Below are 17,286 nucleotides of genomic sequence, written 5' to 3' on the forward strand. Positions count from 1 at the left end.
TTTGAAAACATCTTTTCCTGTGTGGTTTTGTTTCCTGCTGGAAGATGAACCTCCAACCCAGTCTAAAGTGTTTTGTAGCCTCTAACCGGTTTTCCTTCAGTACGGCCCTGTATTAACTCCATCCATCTTCTCGTCAACTCTAAACAGTTTTCCTCTCCATACTGAAGGAATGCATCACCCAAGCCTGATGCATGCTGCCACCATTTTTCTTCAGTATTCGGTATTCTGACACATGTGATTTTTATCATGTAGGCCAAAGAGTAACATTTTTGTCTCATCTGAGCAGACCACCTACCCATGTTAGCTGTGTCCCCGACATGGCTTGTGGCAAACTAGAAACAGGACTTCTTACGACGTTTTTTACTGCAACTCTTCAGTTAAGGCCAGATTTGAGGAATGCATGACTAACAGATTCACCCACCTGAGCTGTGGATCTCTGCAGCACCTCCAGAGTTACTATGGGCTATTTGGCTGCCTCTTTGATTAATCCTCTCCTTCTCCAGTCATCCTTGGCAGGCAGCAATACTCTTTCCATTTTCAGATTAGAGATTAAACAGCGCTCCGTGAGCTTTCCTCAGCTTTTTCTCTAACTTGTCTGGTGGGCTCCTCGGTCTTCATGATGCTGTTTGTTCACTAATGTTGAAAGCTGCATTAATACTGGGGTAAATTAAACACACCTGGATTCTTTCCATGAAGGATGTGACTTCTGAAGGTACTTGATCAGACTAAATTTCATTTAGGTGCATCAAAGTAAACAGAGCTGAATTCAAATGGATGCCACATTTCCAGACATTTTGTGTGTAAAACCTTTCTAGAATCATGTATCATTTTTCTTATATTTCACAATTGTGTTGATCTATAACAGTAACTCTGTGGCCAAAATGTGAAAAAGTTCGAGTGATGTGAATACTTTCGCAATTCACCCTAATACTCACCTTTGACTACACTACCGGTTACAAAATGTTGCTCACGTAATCCCTTATTTTCCAAAGAAACATCCATAAATCTACAACTGAACATGGGACCATCATGTGTGGCCAATAGAGCTGTTTTGATTTGCTCCCTCCTCTTGATTAATCACCATACACAAAGCTCGCTCAGAGACCAGTTTCAATTGTTAAACAAAACTACCGAGCAGAGACCAGCAGCATTCTACATGAAGAAAACCCACCTCTGAAAAAAGAAAGGCATTGACCTGAAAATATATTAGGCAACTGTTATGCGGAGCATGTCCTGTGTGTCAAACATGATGCAAAAGAGATGCACTACTTGACCTACAAATGCACAAGCAACGTTTACACAGAAATGCTCTTTGAGTAAAGATGTGGGGAATATCTCCAGTGTAAAGGGTCATTTTTCTAAAAGGAAGTCCCAAAATGACTACGTTTCCTCTTCGGTTCACAATTAAACTGGTGTTTGCATGTATGCAAACTGCACGGGGGTTTAAAAAAAAAAACATGGGTGTTCTTAGAAATTAAATGTGGAAAGCATGAAATATGCAGCCAGCTCCCACAATGCCATCACTGATGCCTCTGACACAGACTTTCTCTGCTCTGTTCCCACCACATGCTTTATTCATGGCAGATATTCTTAAAGCAGAAACAAAACAATCTATTTCCCCCCCACTTTGCGCTCCCTCTGATTTTGCAGATGAATATTTCAGAGGAATGTCAGAAAAGATTGAGAAACACCCCTCTGCAGGGGTAGCATCGACTAACATCTTTACAAGACAGCTTAGGTGATCCTCGTGTAGGACTCACTTAAGCAGCAGATTTGCTTAATTTTCTACATGATTTAACCATTTGGGGGGAGAGCGTTCAGATGCATGACATGGGCAGAACGAGAAGAAGAGGATAGCACACAAGTGGAGGATAGTGAAAAATGAAGAAAGGTAGATAAAGACAGAGAGAGCAAAGTCAGCAGGATTGATGAGACATTTCTTTAAATATCACAGAACCTTTCAGGGAACTAAAGTCATTAAACTTGACACTGGAGCAAAATTTGACTTAATTTCTTCTTAATGGGCAAAACAATGCAAACAACTTAAGATGAAAAAGTTTAAACAAACAGATAACTAAATAACAGACACATGCAAAAAATAAATAAATAAAATTGTAAGGAACACATCTGCTCCTGCTTTTTCTAGTCTCTGATGTCTATTTATACCTGACTGGAATGCCAGAGAGTGGCTGGCTGTCTGATTGGCACATTCACACATGCACTCACACACAGCTTACACAGGCAGGGCTATTGTTCTGTTTCCATCTAAAGAAACCCATGTGAACTACAATAACATAGCCATAGTGGAATCAATGGGAAGATAATACACAGCCTGATGGTTTCTCTGTCATAGATACACAGACAAGGGGGAAAGGAAGTAGAGATGGCACTCACAGTCTCTCAGTGTTGCGGGGAATACTCCTTGGCATAGTTTTGAGACCTAGTCCGTGGCAGTCCACTGTGGTGCCGCTGCAGGTACAAAGCGCCGGGCAGGCACTGGCATTGCCCAACATCAGGGCAGAGAGCATCAGCAGCCACATCCACTTCCCAGCCAGCCTACCCATGCTTGATTCAAAACTGCTACCTTCAATGGGCATGTTCAAAGCCTCCTCTTCTTTTTTTCTTACTCGTTTCTGTCCACCTTTCTGTTTTTCTTCCTCCTTTGGCTTCCACAAGTCCTGCTGCACCTCACAAGTCCGTTGGAATAATTTTATTTAACTGGAGAGTATGAATAGAAAAAAAGATCTTCCACACAAATCCCACAGCTGTGGTGATGCAGCTTTGATATCCACTATAGTTTGTTCATGTAACAAAAGAGATGTTCTCTTTCTTTCTTTTCTCCTTGCAAACTCCTCTCCTGTCTCGTCTTTGTGGAGTTGGTGTGCTCTGGTCTGCATACGTCTGTCCTCCTCTCAGTCCTTCTCTGCTCCGCTCGCCTGAAGAGAGAGGGAATAGAGAAGAAGCAAGAAAAAAAAGCCAGTCTCTCTCTCTCTCTCTCTCTCTCTCTCTTGCACACACACACACACCAGTCATCCATCACAGGGATCTACAAATAGTAGAGCCCCGACTCCACCCCTACCCCTCCTGTTCACCCACACTACTCTCCCTCCTCATACAACACCCCCTCCAACACAACCCTGCCTGAACTCACACTCATTCCTAAGATCCCTTTTTCATTCCCTTGACTCTCTTCACAATACAAATCTACTCCAAATATCTTCCTCTTTTCAGACACACAATTACGCCACCACGTTCTTTTCTCTCAGGTTTGCCTCCAGGCAAACCCCACAGAGAGAGAGACAGTCCTAACCTGCATGACACTACAAAGCCCCTGCCCAGAGGGAGAGACTGCGCATGAGAATCCAAAGGGGATGAGAAGAATCAACACCCCAGTCTAGAGAGGTGAAAAAATACAGAATAAATAATCAACAAGTACAGTACCTTGGAAAAGTAACTGTACTTTTGCACATTTTGTCACATTACAACCACAGACTTCAGGATATTTTACTGGGATTTCAGGTGGAAGCAAAATCATAAGTGGTTTTCAACATTTTTTACTGCTAAAAATTGAAAAGTGCTCTCTGCATTTATATTCAGCCCTCTTTGCCCTGATGCCCCTAATTAAAATCCAGTGCAAGGAATTGCCTAGAGAAAACATCCAGATGGTCAATTTTAGTCCAGTAAGCAAATCCAGTTGTCTGGGGAAAGCCTCATAAGTTTATTAGAGAACACTATTCTCACTATGTTCCTACCCTCACCTATGGGCATGATCTTTGGGTCATGAACGAAAGAACAAGATCCCGGACACAAGAAGCTGAAATGAGCTTTCTCCACAAGGTGATCAGTCACTCACTTAGAGACAGGGTGAGGAGCCTGGCCTTCTGGGAGAAGCTTGGAGTAGAGCCGCTGCTCCTCCACATTGAGAGGAGTCAGTTGAAGTGGCTTGGGCATCTGTATCGGATGCCTCCTGGACGCCACCCCCGGGAGGTTTTTTCCAGGCACGTCCCACCAGGAGGAGGGCCAGGGGACAGCCCAGGACACGCTGGAGGCACTATGCCTCTTGGCTTACCTGGGAACGCCTTGGGCTCACCCCAGAGGAGCTGGAGGATATATCTGGGGAGAGGCAAGTGTGGGGGTCTCCACTAAGTCTGATACCTCCACGACCCGGTCCCGGATAAAGAAGAAGACGACAAGTACGAGTCCGTGTAGATAATTTAAAAGCAGGTTATATAACAATATGATTAAACAAGGTGGTGGCAGTATCATGCTGTGGGGATTGCTTTCTTCAGTAGGGACAGGGAAGCTGGCTGGAAAAGATGGGAAGATGGATGGAGCTAAACACAGGGCAATGCTGGAAGAAAATCTTGGAGGCTGCAAAAGACTTGAGACTCCTGAACGCAGGATGCTGACGTTAAACATGCATCCAAATCTACAACTCCTGCAACTTTTAGCTGCATCCCTCCTCCAACATAAATGATTCAAACGAATGGTTCATTACCAGGCATGCTGAGAGGTATTTCAGCCAGTTTGATTCAGGTGTGTTGGAGCAGGTAGGCACCTAAAAGTTGTAGGATGGTAGCTCTCTCGAAGACTGGAGTTGGAGACCCAAAAGCATATTCATGTGTTATAAAGGTCCAGTCAAAGTCCAGACCGACAACTGAAAATGCTTGCGAAAGTTGTAAGCTGTTGTTCACAAATGCTCTCCATCCAATCTGACTGAGCTTGAACTGTGTAAAAAAGGGTATTCTGCCAGGCAGGACACAGTTAAAAAAAAAAGGATATGAATACTTTTGCAAGGTAGTGTAGAGGTCTTTCTTGTACATCAAGTGCATTAGTACAGACAGAGGCTCCTGCAGATGGTTGGAGTGAAAAAAAATCACACATAACCACAAAAAGTCTACATTAAGTTTAAAGCACTTTATAGTCAGGCAGCATAGTTTAACACATGCCAGTAAAAAGTCAACCAACTACAGTGTACTCATACCTGCTATTATTTCAATGTATTAATGCAATTGGAAAACATTCCCACTCTTAGTCCAAGAACCGTGCATATCCACTGACCACTCTCTGGTCCACCTCATCCCAACCTACAGGCAGAAATTAAAATTTTCCAAACCTGTGGTTCGGACTGTTAAGTGGATTGATGAGTCAAAGCAGATGTTACAGGCCTAAACAATAACACCAATAAACCTTGGTTTACTTCTCATCTGAGGCAGCTGGACAGGGATTAGGAAGAGGCTTACAGCAGTGGGGACCAGGCCCTGTATAAGCAAACCAGGAACAAACTGACCAAGGAGATCAAAGCAGAGAAGAGAAGGTACAGTGATAACCTAGGGAAAAGCTTCTCACATGGAGACATTTGTGCTGTTTGGATTGGTTTGAAAAACCTGACTGCCTACAGGAGCCATTCCCCCAACTCTGAGCAGACGCCTCACCTGGTAAATCAGTTGAATGGCTTCTACTGCAGGTATGACAAACAGTAGTTCACACCTCAACCCAACTCCTCCACATCCCATTCTGATACAAATTCTTGCCATGCACCAACCACCCCCCTACCTTCAGACTCCCTGCCTGCACTTAGAATGTCAGAGGAAGATGTAAATAGGATCTTTCAGCACCTGAAAATAAAGAAGGCCTCAGGACCTGATGATGTCTCCCCATCATCCCTGAGAACCTGCACCAACCAACTGGCCCCCATCTTCATTGAGATCCTCAACAAGTCACTGGAGCTGTGTGAGGTTCCCTCCTGCTTCAAACACTCCACCCTCATCCCACTACCCAAGAAACCCACCATCACAGGATTAAATGACTACAGGCCTATCGCCCTGATGTCTGTGGTCATGAAATCCTTTGAGCGACTGGTGTTGAAGCACCTGAAGGATATCACAGGCCCCCCGCTGGACCACCTGCAGTTTGCCCACTGGGCAAACAGGTCGGCAGATGATGTAGTGAACTTTGGAATACATTTGTTTTTGCAGCGCCTCAACCACCCAGGGATGTACCCCAGGATCCTGTTTGTGGACTTTAGCTCAGCCTTCAACACTATCAACCCAGACATCCTCCACCGGAAGCTCCTCCAGCTCAAAGTCTCAGCATTCACCTGTCAGTGGGACGGCAGCAAAAGGCTTGGGAGCACCTTCTCCCCCACAATAACCATCAGCACCAACGCCCCCCAGGGGTGTGTTCCTCCCTCTACACAAAAGACTTCACCTCAGCGGACCCATCTGTGAAACTCCTGACGTTTGCAGCAGATGACACCACTGTTATTGGACTGATCCAGGACAGTGATGAGTCTGCATACAGACAGGAGGTGGATCGGCTGGTACACTGGTGTGGTCAGAACCACCTGGATCTTAACCCACTCAAGACTGTGGACATGATAGTGGACTTTCGGAGAACACTACCCCATCATACCCCTCTAACCATCCTCAACAACACTGTGTCTGCTGTGGATCACTTCCAGTTCCTAGGAACTACCATTTCTCAAAACCTGAGATGGTCCTCACACATAGACAATGTTTGAAAGAAGGCTCAGCAGAGACTGTACCTCATCAGCAAGTGTACCAGAGTTAAATTCCTTGTTTGTCTGTTCTAACTTAGCAATAAAGCTGATTCTGATTCCTAAAAGTGGATTCAAAAACCAAAAGAGCTGGACAAAGCACTGCTAAGAGCAGAAATAAAGAACAATAAGCAGCATTTGCATGACTGTATTTCCCTAAAAGGAGCACTTATTAACAGCAAAGGCTAACATTTAGTGAAAGGAGCAAAAATATTAGAGCCTGTCTGCTGTTGAGAGTGTAACTATAGCTTTTAGAAAATCTTTTCTCCACACTCAAATTTGCACTTCATGAGACTGCAAATCAGTACTCTGGATGTGGGTTCAAAACAGGATTTTAAGGATGCAGGGTATTTTGTTCATGGTTATCCACAGAGTAAAGTAAATGGTAAAAATAAACAGTAACACATATAACAGGGAAAATGTTGTGAGAATTTTGAGGGAAAAAAACTCTGAACTGTGCTTGAAAAGGAGTTTGCATGCAAAGCATCACCCCACAGTGGAATGACAACCATGAGAACCATGAAAGCTGTTTAGTGCCATTTAGCATGTCATTTTGTGGAAATTAAGAATGACTGTTTATGAACAACTTCTTGTGTAATTAAATTAAACATATAATGTTTGGCAAAGTGCCCACTTGACACTCCAACCGCCTTCAGTGGGATTAAGCTTGAGCCTGTTGGTTGCTGGTCGAAGTCTAAATCTATTAGTCAGATGATCCCTTAAAATATTACAAAAGAAACATAAAGATAGTAAAAAGGCAGAAAGAAAACTCAAAAAAACAAAATGTTAAAAATATTATTATGCATGTTTGTTATATCTGACCATTGGTATGCAAATTTATATTCAATTCAATTCAGTTTTATTTCTATAGCGCCAATTCACAACACATGTCGTCTCAAGGCACTTCACACAGGGTTTGAATTGGTGCGGGGTTGTTGGGGAGGTTAGTATAAACTACTGAGTGTTAGAATTTGGCCATTTCAGAATGGGCCATGTGTAGGGTAACTAAGTAAAATAATAAACTGATAAAGTTTGTCCATCTAGAGCCCACTGGTGGCCATTGTTATACTAAAAACCACAAGGATTGGGGTTACCTCTCTCTGTCAGACTTCTTATAACCATTGGAAAAGAAAGGGGGTTACACAGGTAGCAGAAATGGAGGGTGTGTGTTTGCACCTCAACCATAACTGAGCCGGTTTAGGCTAAACCTGACTCCGTCCATTTATATAAAGAATTCACATCGTAGGAAAAAAAAAAAAAAAAAGTTCCTTTTGTCCTTGTAAAAATGTCACTTCAATGTAGATCTTCTTTATGAATGGCTAATTAAAGAGGAGACAGTGGTGTTTAGTGGTAATGGGGGGTAGCATCCCTCCGCTCTCACAGAGCTGATAGGAATGCACACAAGTACACAAGAATGACTTCTCAGCTCTTAAAGCAGTGGGACAACATGGCAGCAATTACAACTGTCTGGCAGAGGAAATGTTTGCAAAACACAGGACCTCAAACAAAGGGGACTGAAAGGACGAGTTACAACTGAGCTGCATTCTTGCGATTTAAAATTTTGTATAAACAAGTTAAGCCACTTATTTACACAACTCATATCTACAAAATGAGAAATGTTCATCAGGACAAAGATGACTGCTGTTCCATGGCTGAATGAATCCCTTATTTTCCACTGTGCTTTATTATAACGCGTGATAAATACAAGGAAGAGTTCATGTCTCCAACGTTTCACAGTAAACCGCTGATCTGATTAGTTTAAGAGTGATTTCCCATCAACATCCATTATGATACATTTTGTATAATAGACAGATTTGGCAAATTTAGGCAAAAAACAAATAAACACAGCAAACAGTTTATGTTGAGTTTATTAGAGCATGAAAGATTCAGTTCACAGACATCAGTCTTATTATGGATAAGACAAAAGAAATATGAAGCTGTAGCTGTAAAACCAGCGTATTACTGACGCTGACTGCTGCCTATGTGAAGAACTTAAAAAGACTAACTTTCACATATGTTTCTAACATATACATCCAGCCACCCATGGACAACATATAATTCTTTACTTAAGGGATTAGTATATTTAACTTTGTTACCGTTTGTCTTTTTGCAGCGATGAACATAAAATTAATGTTCCATTCACAAACAACTAAACTTTACAAGCAGCGTATTGCTTGCATTGCAGCAACAAACGTGGATGGCAATAAAGCAGCGCGGCTGATGCGATCATCTCCCAGGGTAACATGTTGTTTAGAAAGGGGCCTAACATCACAACCATTTGCAACTAAACAGCATCACCTTGTGGTTGCAAATAAAAGTGCAGGACATGACTTTACAATTGCAAAAAGAAAATATTTACTTTCAAAATACAAAACAGGTTCAAAATGTTTGAATAAAAAAAGCAAAATTTAAGAAAACATCTTAATGCATTACAGTAAGTTGCATAGATCTACAGAAGCACCAGTATCATTAATTTATTCACAAGGCAAAGCAGCAATTATCACATTGGGTAACAACTTACTGAAGTGAATTACTCCATAAGAAAACAAGGTAAAAGTGGTAACAGCTAAAACTCTTTCAGTAAAAACCTGGATTAAAAATGCTTCAGGCTCATTGAATCAACCATTAGAATAATAAAAAAGATGAAATTGTGAAACTAAATATAAAAACCTCTTTCCAAAACAGCAAACACACCACTTCAAGATCTAAAACTGTACTCAGTTGTGCACAGAAATAAAAGATGGGCCAGGAAAAGCTTAAAAATAGGAGCTAAAAGAAAATACAGCTTCAAATATCAGTAGTATAAGAAATCACACAAGTTTGTGTTAGAGGAAGAAAAAAATATATATATTATGTTGCCTTTCTGTAAACCTCCTTATCACAGGTATTCATTTTATAATTACAGAATCCATTAATTTAAATAAATGTAAACAAAAAAAAATAATCATCCCCAAATTTCGACATATTTGTTGGGAAAAACTGTTGAATATGAGCTAATCTTTATAATAACTTAAGACACGTTCAGTTTAAGGCACATCTCTGAGTTCAGAGCTTTGGTCCCACATTATAAGCGGAAAAGCAACACATCACAGTTAAGGTCTTGTAACATAAACAACAACAGCATAAAATAAAAATGCATAGTTTGACAATACAATTATGCTAAATTCCACAAATTCACTGGAGCCTGACTGAAACCTGACAGACCTAAAATTACCAAAGTAATTTGTTTAGTAACTGTTGCATTAAATGTTTAAGCTGAAAAGTTCTTCTTTGGCTTTAGATAAACCACTAAGTCTCACACTTTAGGAAAAAACAGACAGATAAGGGTAATAATAAAAAGATAAACACTGCATCTCATGTGAACTTTCCACCTTCCATAAAGACTCCAGATGATCAAACTGATGTCTCCAGAGCGCAATCCTTTAATAGCAATTAATCCTGGAAGCGAGGACAAAAATGGGTTAATTCAATTTTAAGTCTTCAGCTGAAAGCAACTATGATTGCTAAAGTTATAAGCAATGAAAGCTTGCAGTTAAGTCAGCCACAGAGGGATGAATAACTCATTATATGAAATGTTCTAGTTTACCAGAAATAATTATAACCCGAGTGTTAAAATCTGAAGTGTAGCACAGTTATAGTTTAGCCCCTTTACTCTGATACAGTTAAATAAAATCAAGCTCAACCAACAGATGTCACCTAAATAAAAAACAGTGTCCACTTGTGTTTAATTTGATCTCAGCAGAAATGCAGCTGTTTCATAAGGGTAGCAGAGGTTTCTTAAAGAACATATGACATCATGAAGGTCAAGGAATGCACCAGACAAGTCAGAGATGAAGGTGTGGAGAGGTTTTAAGCATGGTTAAGTTATAAAACAAAGTATCAAGCTTTAAAAATCTCAAGGAGCTTCAGAGATCCAGGGCTCAGGTGGAAAAACTGTGGACAAGAAGAAAGCCGTTTTTGAAATAAGGCCGTAAGAAGTCTTGTTTAAAACGTTTGGCCTACAAGCAAAAATGCTACGTGTAGTACGAAAAACCTGCACATCACCCTGAACACATTATGCCCAGTGAAATCTAGTGGTGGTTAGGGGTTTTTCTGTAGCAGATAAATATAAGGTAACCCTGTTAAGCTGACTTGAAATTTGGGTGGAGATTCACCTTCTAGCAGACGACACCTAAGATAAACACAGAGGTACAATAGAATAATTACATATAATAGATCGAATTCATGTGTTAGAGTGCCCCAAAGTGGGGACCTGTGCCAAGACTTGAAAACTAACATTCACAGACGTTCTCCAGTCGATCAGACTGAGCTTGAGTTGAGTAGCTGAACACATGCCACAGTTTTTATTCGTAAAAAACTACTGAAATCATGTAATTCCTTTTCTTTTACTTGCCAACTATTCACTATTTTGTGTTTCTCTGTTACATAAAACCCTAATAAAATACATTGGGGTTTATGGTTGTAGGGTTAAGGTTAGGGTTATATATAAAAAGTTGTGCAAGGCATGCTAAATGGTGTTTTTTCACCAGATAGATATTTTACCCAGTGGCCAAAATGAAATCTCATCTTGAGCACCTACTTTCAACGTTCGGCGTTACCTGCTGTGTCCACAAGAAAAGATGGTGACTCCTATTTTAAAGTGGCTAGATGATAATTCTGAGAAAACATTAATTTAGAGGTTGAATGTTATACTTACCCTCTCCCTGTGGGTGTTTTCTTTAATCTACCCATCGCTTCAGGAACAGGGAGGAAGACTCTGCAGTGTGCCGTTTTCTTTCGCTGCAGATATTTGGCCTTCCAGTGCCTTCCTCTGTTATATAAAATGTTATTGCATAGAAATCATAATTATGACAGAAGGTTAAACTGTGGAAAATAAAATAATCTGTAAATTTTGTCGAGGAGTCTTTACCTGTCCATCACACAGTAATCAGTTATTTGTGAAAATATCAGATGAAAGCATCGAAAAAAATCAAATGCATAAAAGCTTATCAGCAAACCTTAATTACTCCACCAGCAGAGCGAGAACGCCAGTGTCTCTTGATGAACGGTGTTCGGGTCTCTGCAGAGAAAGTCGGGTCAGGCTGCTTTTCAAACTACAAAGAAGATAACACCTTATTAAGCATTGATTAAAAGAGGTCAATTGCATGGCTTGGGTTTCATTTTTGGCTTCTGAATGACCCCGCTACGTTACCTGTCTGATGAGTTTTTTCTTCTTGGCAGACTCTGGCATGCTGTTGACCTGCATGTACAGTTCTCTGAGGCAAGACTCAGTATAGCTCTGATTCTCAGAAGGCTTGATGGTGCCGGTGCTGCTAGTCTCACCTGCGATTGATCTCATAGAGGGAGAAGGGGATGGAGCTATAATCGCAGCAATAGAGCCAGTTTTGCTTCCTGAAGAGAGAGTCAGGTCATCCTAGAAAAGTCCAGATATATCGTGATAACATTTTGCACAAACAGCTGACATTGAGGCGAATTGTGTCCTTCAACAGCATTATACATCCACAGACATCTGACAAAATAACAGTAGTTTTCTATATCCTTCTCAAAGTCTACTAGAAAGAAATGTCTCCAGAAACTCATATACAATTAAATAACAGATTGACTATTATAACTGAATAATCCACAAAACAAATATGAAGAAAATCAATCTATGGCCAACTGTTTGGCTAAAGTACATGATATGAAGTGGTTTGTTTATGTTTGCCAAATGGAAGTAGGTTGGGACAAAATGGCAATGCAATGCATGGATTCAAAATGGGGGTAAGAGTTGGCGACCAAATCCAGAGCAAAGCTAAAATCTTCTCTCTTAAGATGCAAAATAAAAAACAAACATACTTACATTTGCCTGAAGGGATTTGGATCCGGTGTAAAATAATCGAGCATATTCTTTGATATAGACAGGTGCCTTCAAAGAAAGCAAATATATCCATTAAAGTCTGATGAAAACATGAATCTCAACTCAAGGTGTTACAGGCACAACAAAAGAAAGTTAAAGCTTCCTATGACTGTGCTTCTGTTTGACAAAGTAACGTCAAATCAATGTAGAGAAAAATAGAAAACCTGGATGATCGAATACAGATTACCCATAACAAGCAATATTCAACTAAAATCTGCATCTTGGCATTTATTTGATGTTATTTTGATAGTTCCCTCATTCCCAAATACGTTTAAGAAAAAACAAAGACCCTGTATGGAGATGGCTCTGTAATAATATCGCTGCCGCTGGGAATCTTAATGACTTCACCACTGGCTGCACATCAGGACAGGATGTGCGCGGACATTCAGCTGCGTGCCATAAAAACTAGTGGGAAAGTTTCGTTACACAGAATGATGGTCCCAAATGAATGACTAACAAAGGTGTTCAGAGTTGGCCAGGTAAATTATCTGACTTGAATGTGGCTGCGTAAGAGTACCCCAAACACAGCGGTTTGACTACAAGAGAGCGAACAGGTTTTCAACCAAAAATGAGAGACAATCATAACCTCTCAAAGTACTCTTGAATTTCTGGAAATCATCCTTAGTATAAATTCTAAGCATAAATTATAAAACATGTTGTCTAACTGGTGACATAGACATGTGCATTTCCTGTAACACTGACAACATCCCTATATGTGATAAATATTTCAGCTCCTAATGAAAAGAAAGACAAATAAGGTACAGTTAAAAATGCATTTAGAGAGCCAAGGCTCTTCCACAAGGCTACCTTCCTTGTGCTGTCACACCTACAGCCGATTTTAATAACCAAATGTTTGCATTGCTTTTATTTCTCACCTGGGGGTGCACTGGCTTAAATAACACAATCATTTGTGACATTTATTTATTTATAACCTCTGATCAATAGGACTTCTATGACCTTATATTAAGCTTTAGGCAATGAAGTTGTTTACCTTGAACAATTTTTGTGAGTGACGGATGAGGAACGCTACCCCGTTATTCAGTTTCTCTATGTTTCCCTGGAGATCACTTGCCGTCACCTACATCATGACAATACAAAGAAACGTGTTAATATAATTCAAAGAAATTTGCAGAAGTTCTTCTGAAATACTCAGAATGTTTAAGAAGATCCTCACATTTTTGGGCCAGATGATATGTGGAGCGAACATTGTGGCTAAGTTAATAGCAGACATCTTGTTCATGTGCTGACTGCAGGCAGTGTGGTACAATAAGTCCAGCAGCAGCTTCAGCAGGCTGCGGTTGGTCGGTGGGAGCAACATAAAAAGCAGCTGAAATGCCTCAATCTGGCGCTCCTTATCGGGGACATTAGTCTTATTTCCCTTTTCGTCAAAGTGAGTCAACTCTGGAGACAGCAGGCAAAAAAAGTGATTAAAAAACAGCAAATGGGACCACAATTCTGACAGGAACCTGTGTCTGATTCAACAAATACCTCCAATCTTCAGGTGAGCGTGATAATGTCTATGCGTGAGCAGAGGCTCTGGCAGCTCTCCCAGGTACACCTTGAGGAGAGTGGCAGCATCATTGGGATGGAAGTCACCTGTCTCCAGATCTATCTCAGCCGCGGTGTTCAGCATCTCTCTGAGGGCCGCCTGCCTCAAGCTGTGGCCTGGCACCCGAAACAACCCCTCCACATGAAGGTCTGGGGAGGAGAGGAAGAGAGAAATAACCAAAGGGGAGGGAGGGGTAAGAATGGAGCATGTAGGCGTTTTAGACCAAGTGATGAAGACAAACAAACAGCAAAGAGAAAGAAGGAGAGAGAGAGACAAGATTGGGTCAATGAAACTGAGGGAGAGAGGCAGCAAGAGCAAAGTGCTTTCAGATAAATTATTGACTCATGCATTTGCTTCCAGTGTCCGCTTTCAGCGAGTGACATCATTCCTTTCTAGAAAGAAATCCTGACCTCATGATATCTCATTGTTTATAAAGAAAGTGTCGTGTTTTAATTTGGGCCAAATTTTATTCTGACAATAGTGAAAAAAAAACAGTCAGAAAAAAGTCTGTCAAGATACAAAGTAAAAACTGACATATGATAATGATATATGATCGTTTTTTATGTTTGAAAACCTGTGCATAGTGCTTTACAAAAGTATTCATACCACCTGGAACTTTTTCACATTTTGTTGCTTTACCACCACAAACCTCCATGTATTTCATTTTGGGATTTTATATCTTGGACCAACACAGAGTCGTGCATAATTGTAAATTGGGAGGAAAATGATACATGATATTCAAAACTGATTGAGAGTAAAGTCTTTATGAGTGATGTCCATGCCAGGGGAGGTGCAGCAAAGTTTTTTATTTGTTTTATAACAATTAAATTGATTGAGTATAATATTTATACTTATTTTTTGACAGAGGTTTAAATACTTTTAAACGAGGCATTGTATGTACAATTTCATCAAATTAATGTTTGAATGAGAGGTTTATCAAACAAAAATAATTGAACCATATGTTGCTGTAGTGATGATGTTGCAGTCCTGTTTGAAGGACCGCTTGTGGACTGATACTTACTTTTACTCAGGTACTCAATGAGCTGATAGATCTGAGCTATTCCTTCTTCAGTTAAGGGCGCTCCAAAGATCAGTCCTTTTTCTGTCAGGCAACACAATAGTGATGATTACGTGTGAAAAATAGACCAAAACGTAAACAAGCTGAGCTATGTTTAACTAAATGCATAGTTGTTAGACAAATAAAAGCGCTAATGTGTTTAAAACGGCTGATCCTGAAACTTGTGCACATTAACGTCTCTAACCTTTCCGTTTCCGGAAGTTGAAGGAGCGCAGAAATCCACTGGACGACGGCACCTTCGGCTCCAACTCTCCGGTCAGCTGGGCAAACTCTTCCCCTGGCAGATCTATGAGCCGAGTGATGTTGCTAAGCACCAAATCCAAGAAAGTCTGCGGATGCTCATGCTTCAACCTCTCCACAAAGAAGTCCGGGTTAAAGATCACAGGCTGGTTCGCATCTGGCTTTTCACGACAGAGAAACGCGCTGCATTTTGTCTCCCTGTTAAGAAACAAGCATTAACACCACGAGTTCGTTATGATAGAAAAAAGGATTTTCCACTAGCCGTGTACCAAAAATGAACGGCTGGAATAAGTACAAAGCATTTTATCTATCAGTCTGTTAGATCTGAACTGTCGCTGGGTTGTTTAATTAAGCCGGATAGGGCTAACATGTATTATTATGTAAAGATTTAAATAGCACCAGATCATACAATATCCTTTTCCTTCCCATAAAGTGAACGTACTATTCATATTGTGGTATTGTAGCCAATTGACTCGGCGGTATATTATTGAAAACGTAGTACCTTCTATCCAGTCTCAGATTGTTTTGAGAATTATTTTTAGTCGCCATCTTCGTTTTGAATTTTCCGCGGTTTCATCCTGGCCCCGCCCACAAAGCGTACGTACGTAACGTAATGACCGTTAGGGCGCTGGGCCAAACAAAAATCTCTCGAGCCAAATGAACGAGTAGCTGTTAGAACTTTGTACGCATTTATTATACACAAAGCAGATTTACGATTATTTATTAGTATTTTACAAGGTACAAATCCAAAGATTTTGACCTTATGTATGTTAGCAAAATGTTCAAAAGTCAAAATAAGCAATTAAAAAAATAGAATAATAAAATACCTTTCAGATTAGACAGTGATCAGGTTTTATGACGGTGCTTAGTTTGAAATTAGGTGGCTATTTGGATATCTTAAATCTAAATCAGTGACTTTTACAAGCGGCACCCTGCAAGAGCAAATGAGTGAATCTAAAAAATACAAAGGAATTTAAAGAAAGTTGAGAAAAAATCTTTAAAAATATACATCTCTCATTATTCCTGACATTTAGCAAATGGAAATAATCTTGGAAATCCTAACTGACCAAAAGCAGGAAAGATTTAGTCTGATTTAATGTCACAAAGTGGGAGATAAATAATTATGTGTTTTTATGCAGTTTATTTAAATGTCAGATTTAAATTGTACACAAAACAACTAATTAAACAAAATATCAGAAAAAAATATTCACAACAGTGCTATTGAGTTAATTTGAAGACACTGAAAAGGCTTGCTTATAATGGATAAAGACGATGTAAGAATAAACTAAAATGATTGTCAGCTTCTGAGATGCTAATCTGTAGTTTGTGTAAACTGTGTTGGCAAGTATCCTGCATTATAAGTTACATGTGGATGAAGGCATAAATTAATATACTGATATTTTTCACTAGTTTTAGATGAGTAGATCTGAAGGTCATTGTTGTGTTTTCTTCCTACAGATGTAAGCTGGTGAAACATTGATTGCATCTACATATTGCCTTTAAAACAAACAGCTGTTTTACTGCTCATGGATTTTTAAAATAAATAAAAATTTCTACTTTGCTTTAAATATTTAAAAGTCATCCGAAGCAACCTTCAAAATTATGACAATCTTGTAATCTGGCTAGAAATGTATTTGTTTCAGATCAGACAAAGTACAAATCAAACAAAAGGTCCAATTTCACTGAATAAGAAAATAGATTGGTCAGAAGCTTGTGCTTCAACATGTGAGTGTCTTTCCCTGCAAGTTGCCATGGTGATGCACTTTAGTAAGAAGTGAACCAGGTAGACCTGAAGTAAGCTTGCTAAGTTCCAACCTGTGCTTTAAAGCCAAAATCAATTTAACTTACAACACGTCTTAAATTACCTTTACACATAGATGACACCCCTCAGTAAGAAAAGTCTAGTTTGTAGTCTAGCATGTACATTGATGTAAAACCAACAGAAAAAGGACATATTCTTCCAG

At 40.0% G+C, this 17,286-nt stretch overlaps 2 protein-coding genes across 3 annotated transcripts in view; both read right to left on the bottom strand.

Moving 5' to 3' along the window:
• Positions 1-2,930, bottom strand: part of slit1a (slit homolog 1a (Drosophila)) — a 108,539-nt gene extending 105,609 nt beyond the window's left edge. For both annotated transcript variants that reach the window (XM_047351649.1, XM_047351648.1), the window contains exon 1: positions 2,395-2,930. In XM_047351649.1, the coding sequence (XP_047207605.1) occupies positions 2,395-2,597 (203 nt within the window). In that variant the 5' untranslated portion in view covers positions 2,598-2,930. The remainder of the gene's footprint in view (positions 1-2,394) is intronic.
• Positions 2,931-8,409: 5,479 nt separating this feature from the next.
• LOC124859210 (rho GTPase-activating protein 19-like) lies at positions 8,410-15,914 on the bottom strand. The gene is made up of 11 exons (XM_047351848.1): positions 15,825-15,914; positions 15,267-15,520; positions 15,026-15,106; positions 13,944-14,153; positions 13,630-13,856; positions 13,447-13,533; positions 12,399-12,464; positions 11,751-11,972; positions 11,557-11,652; positions 11,256-11,369; positions 8,410-9,997 (listed from the first exon to the last, which is right to left on the bottom strand). The coding sequence occupies exons 1-10, from the start codon at positions 15,869-15,871 to the stop codon at positions 11,295-11,297; spliced, it is 1,365 nt and encodes a 454-aa protein (XP_047207804.1). The 5' UTR covers positions 15,872-15,914; the 3' UTR covers positions 8,410-9,997; positions 11,256-11,294.
• Positions 15,915-17,286: the final 1,372 nt, after the last annotated feature.

Source organism: Girardinichthys multiradiatus, chromosome 22, assembly GCF_021462225.1.
Source record: "Girardinichthys multiradiatus isolate DD_20200921_A chromosome 22, DD_fGirMul_XY1, whole genome shotgun sequence".
NCBI lineage: Eukaryota > Metazoa > Chordata > Actinopteri > Cyprinodontiformes > Goodeidae > Girardinichthys > Girardinichthys multiradiatus.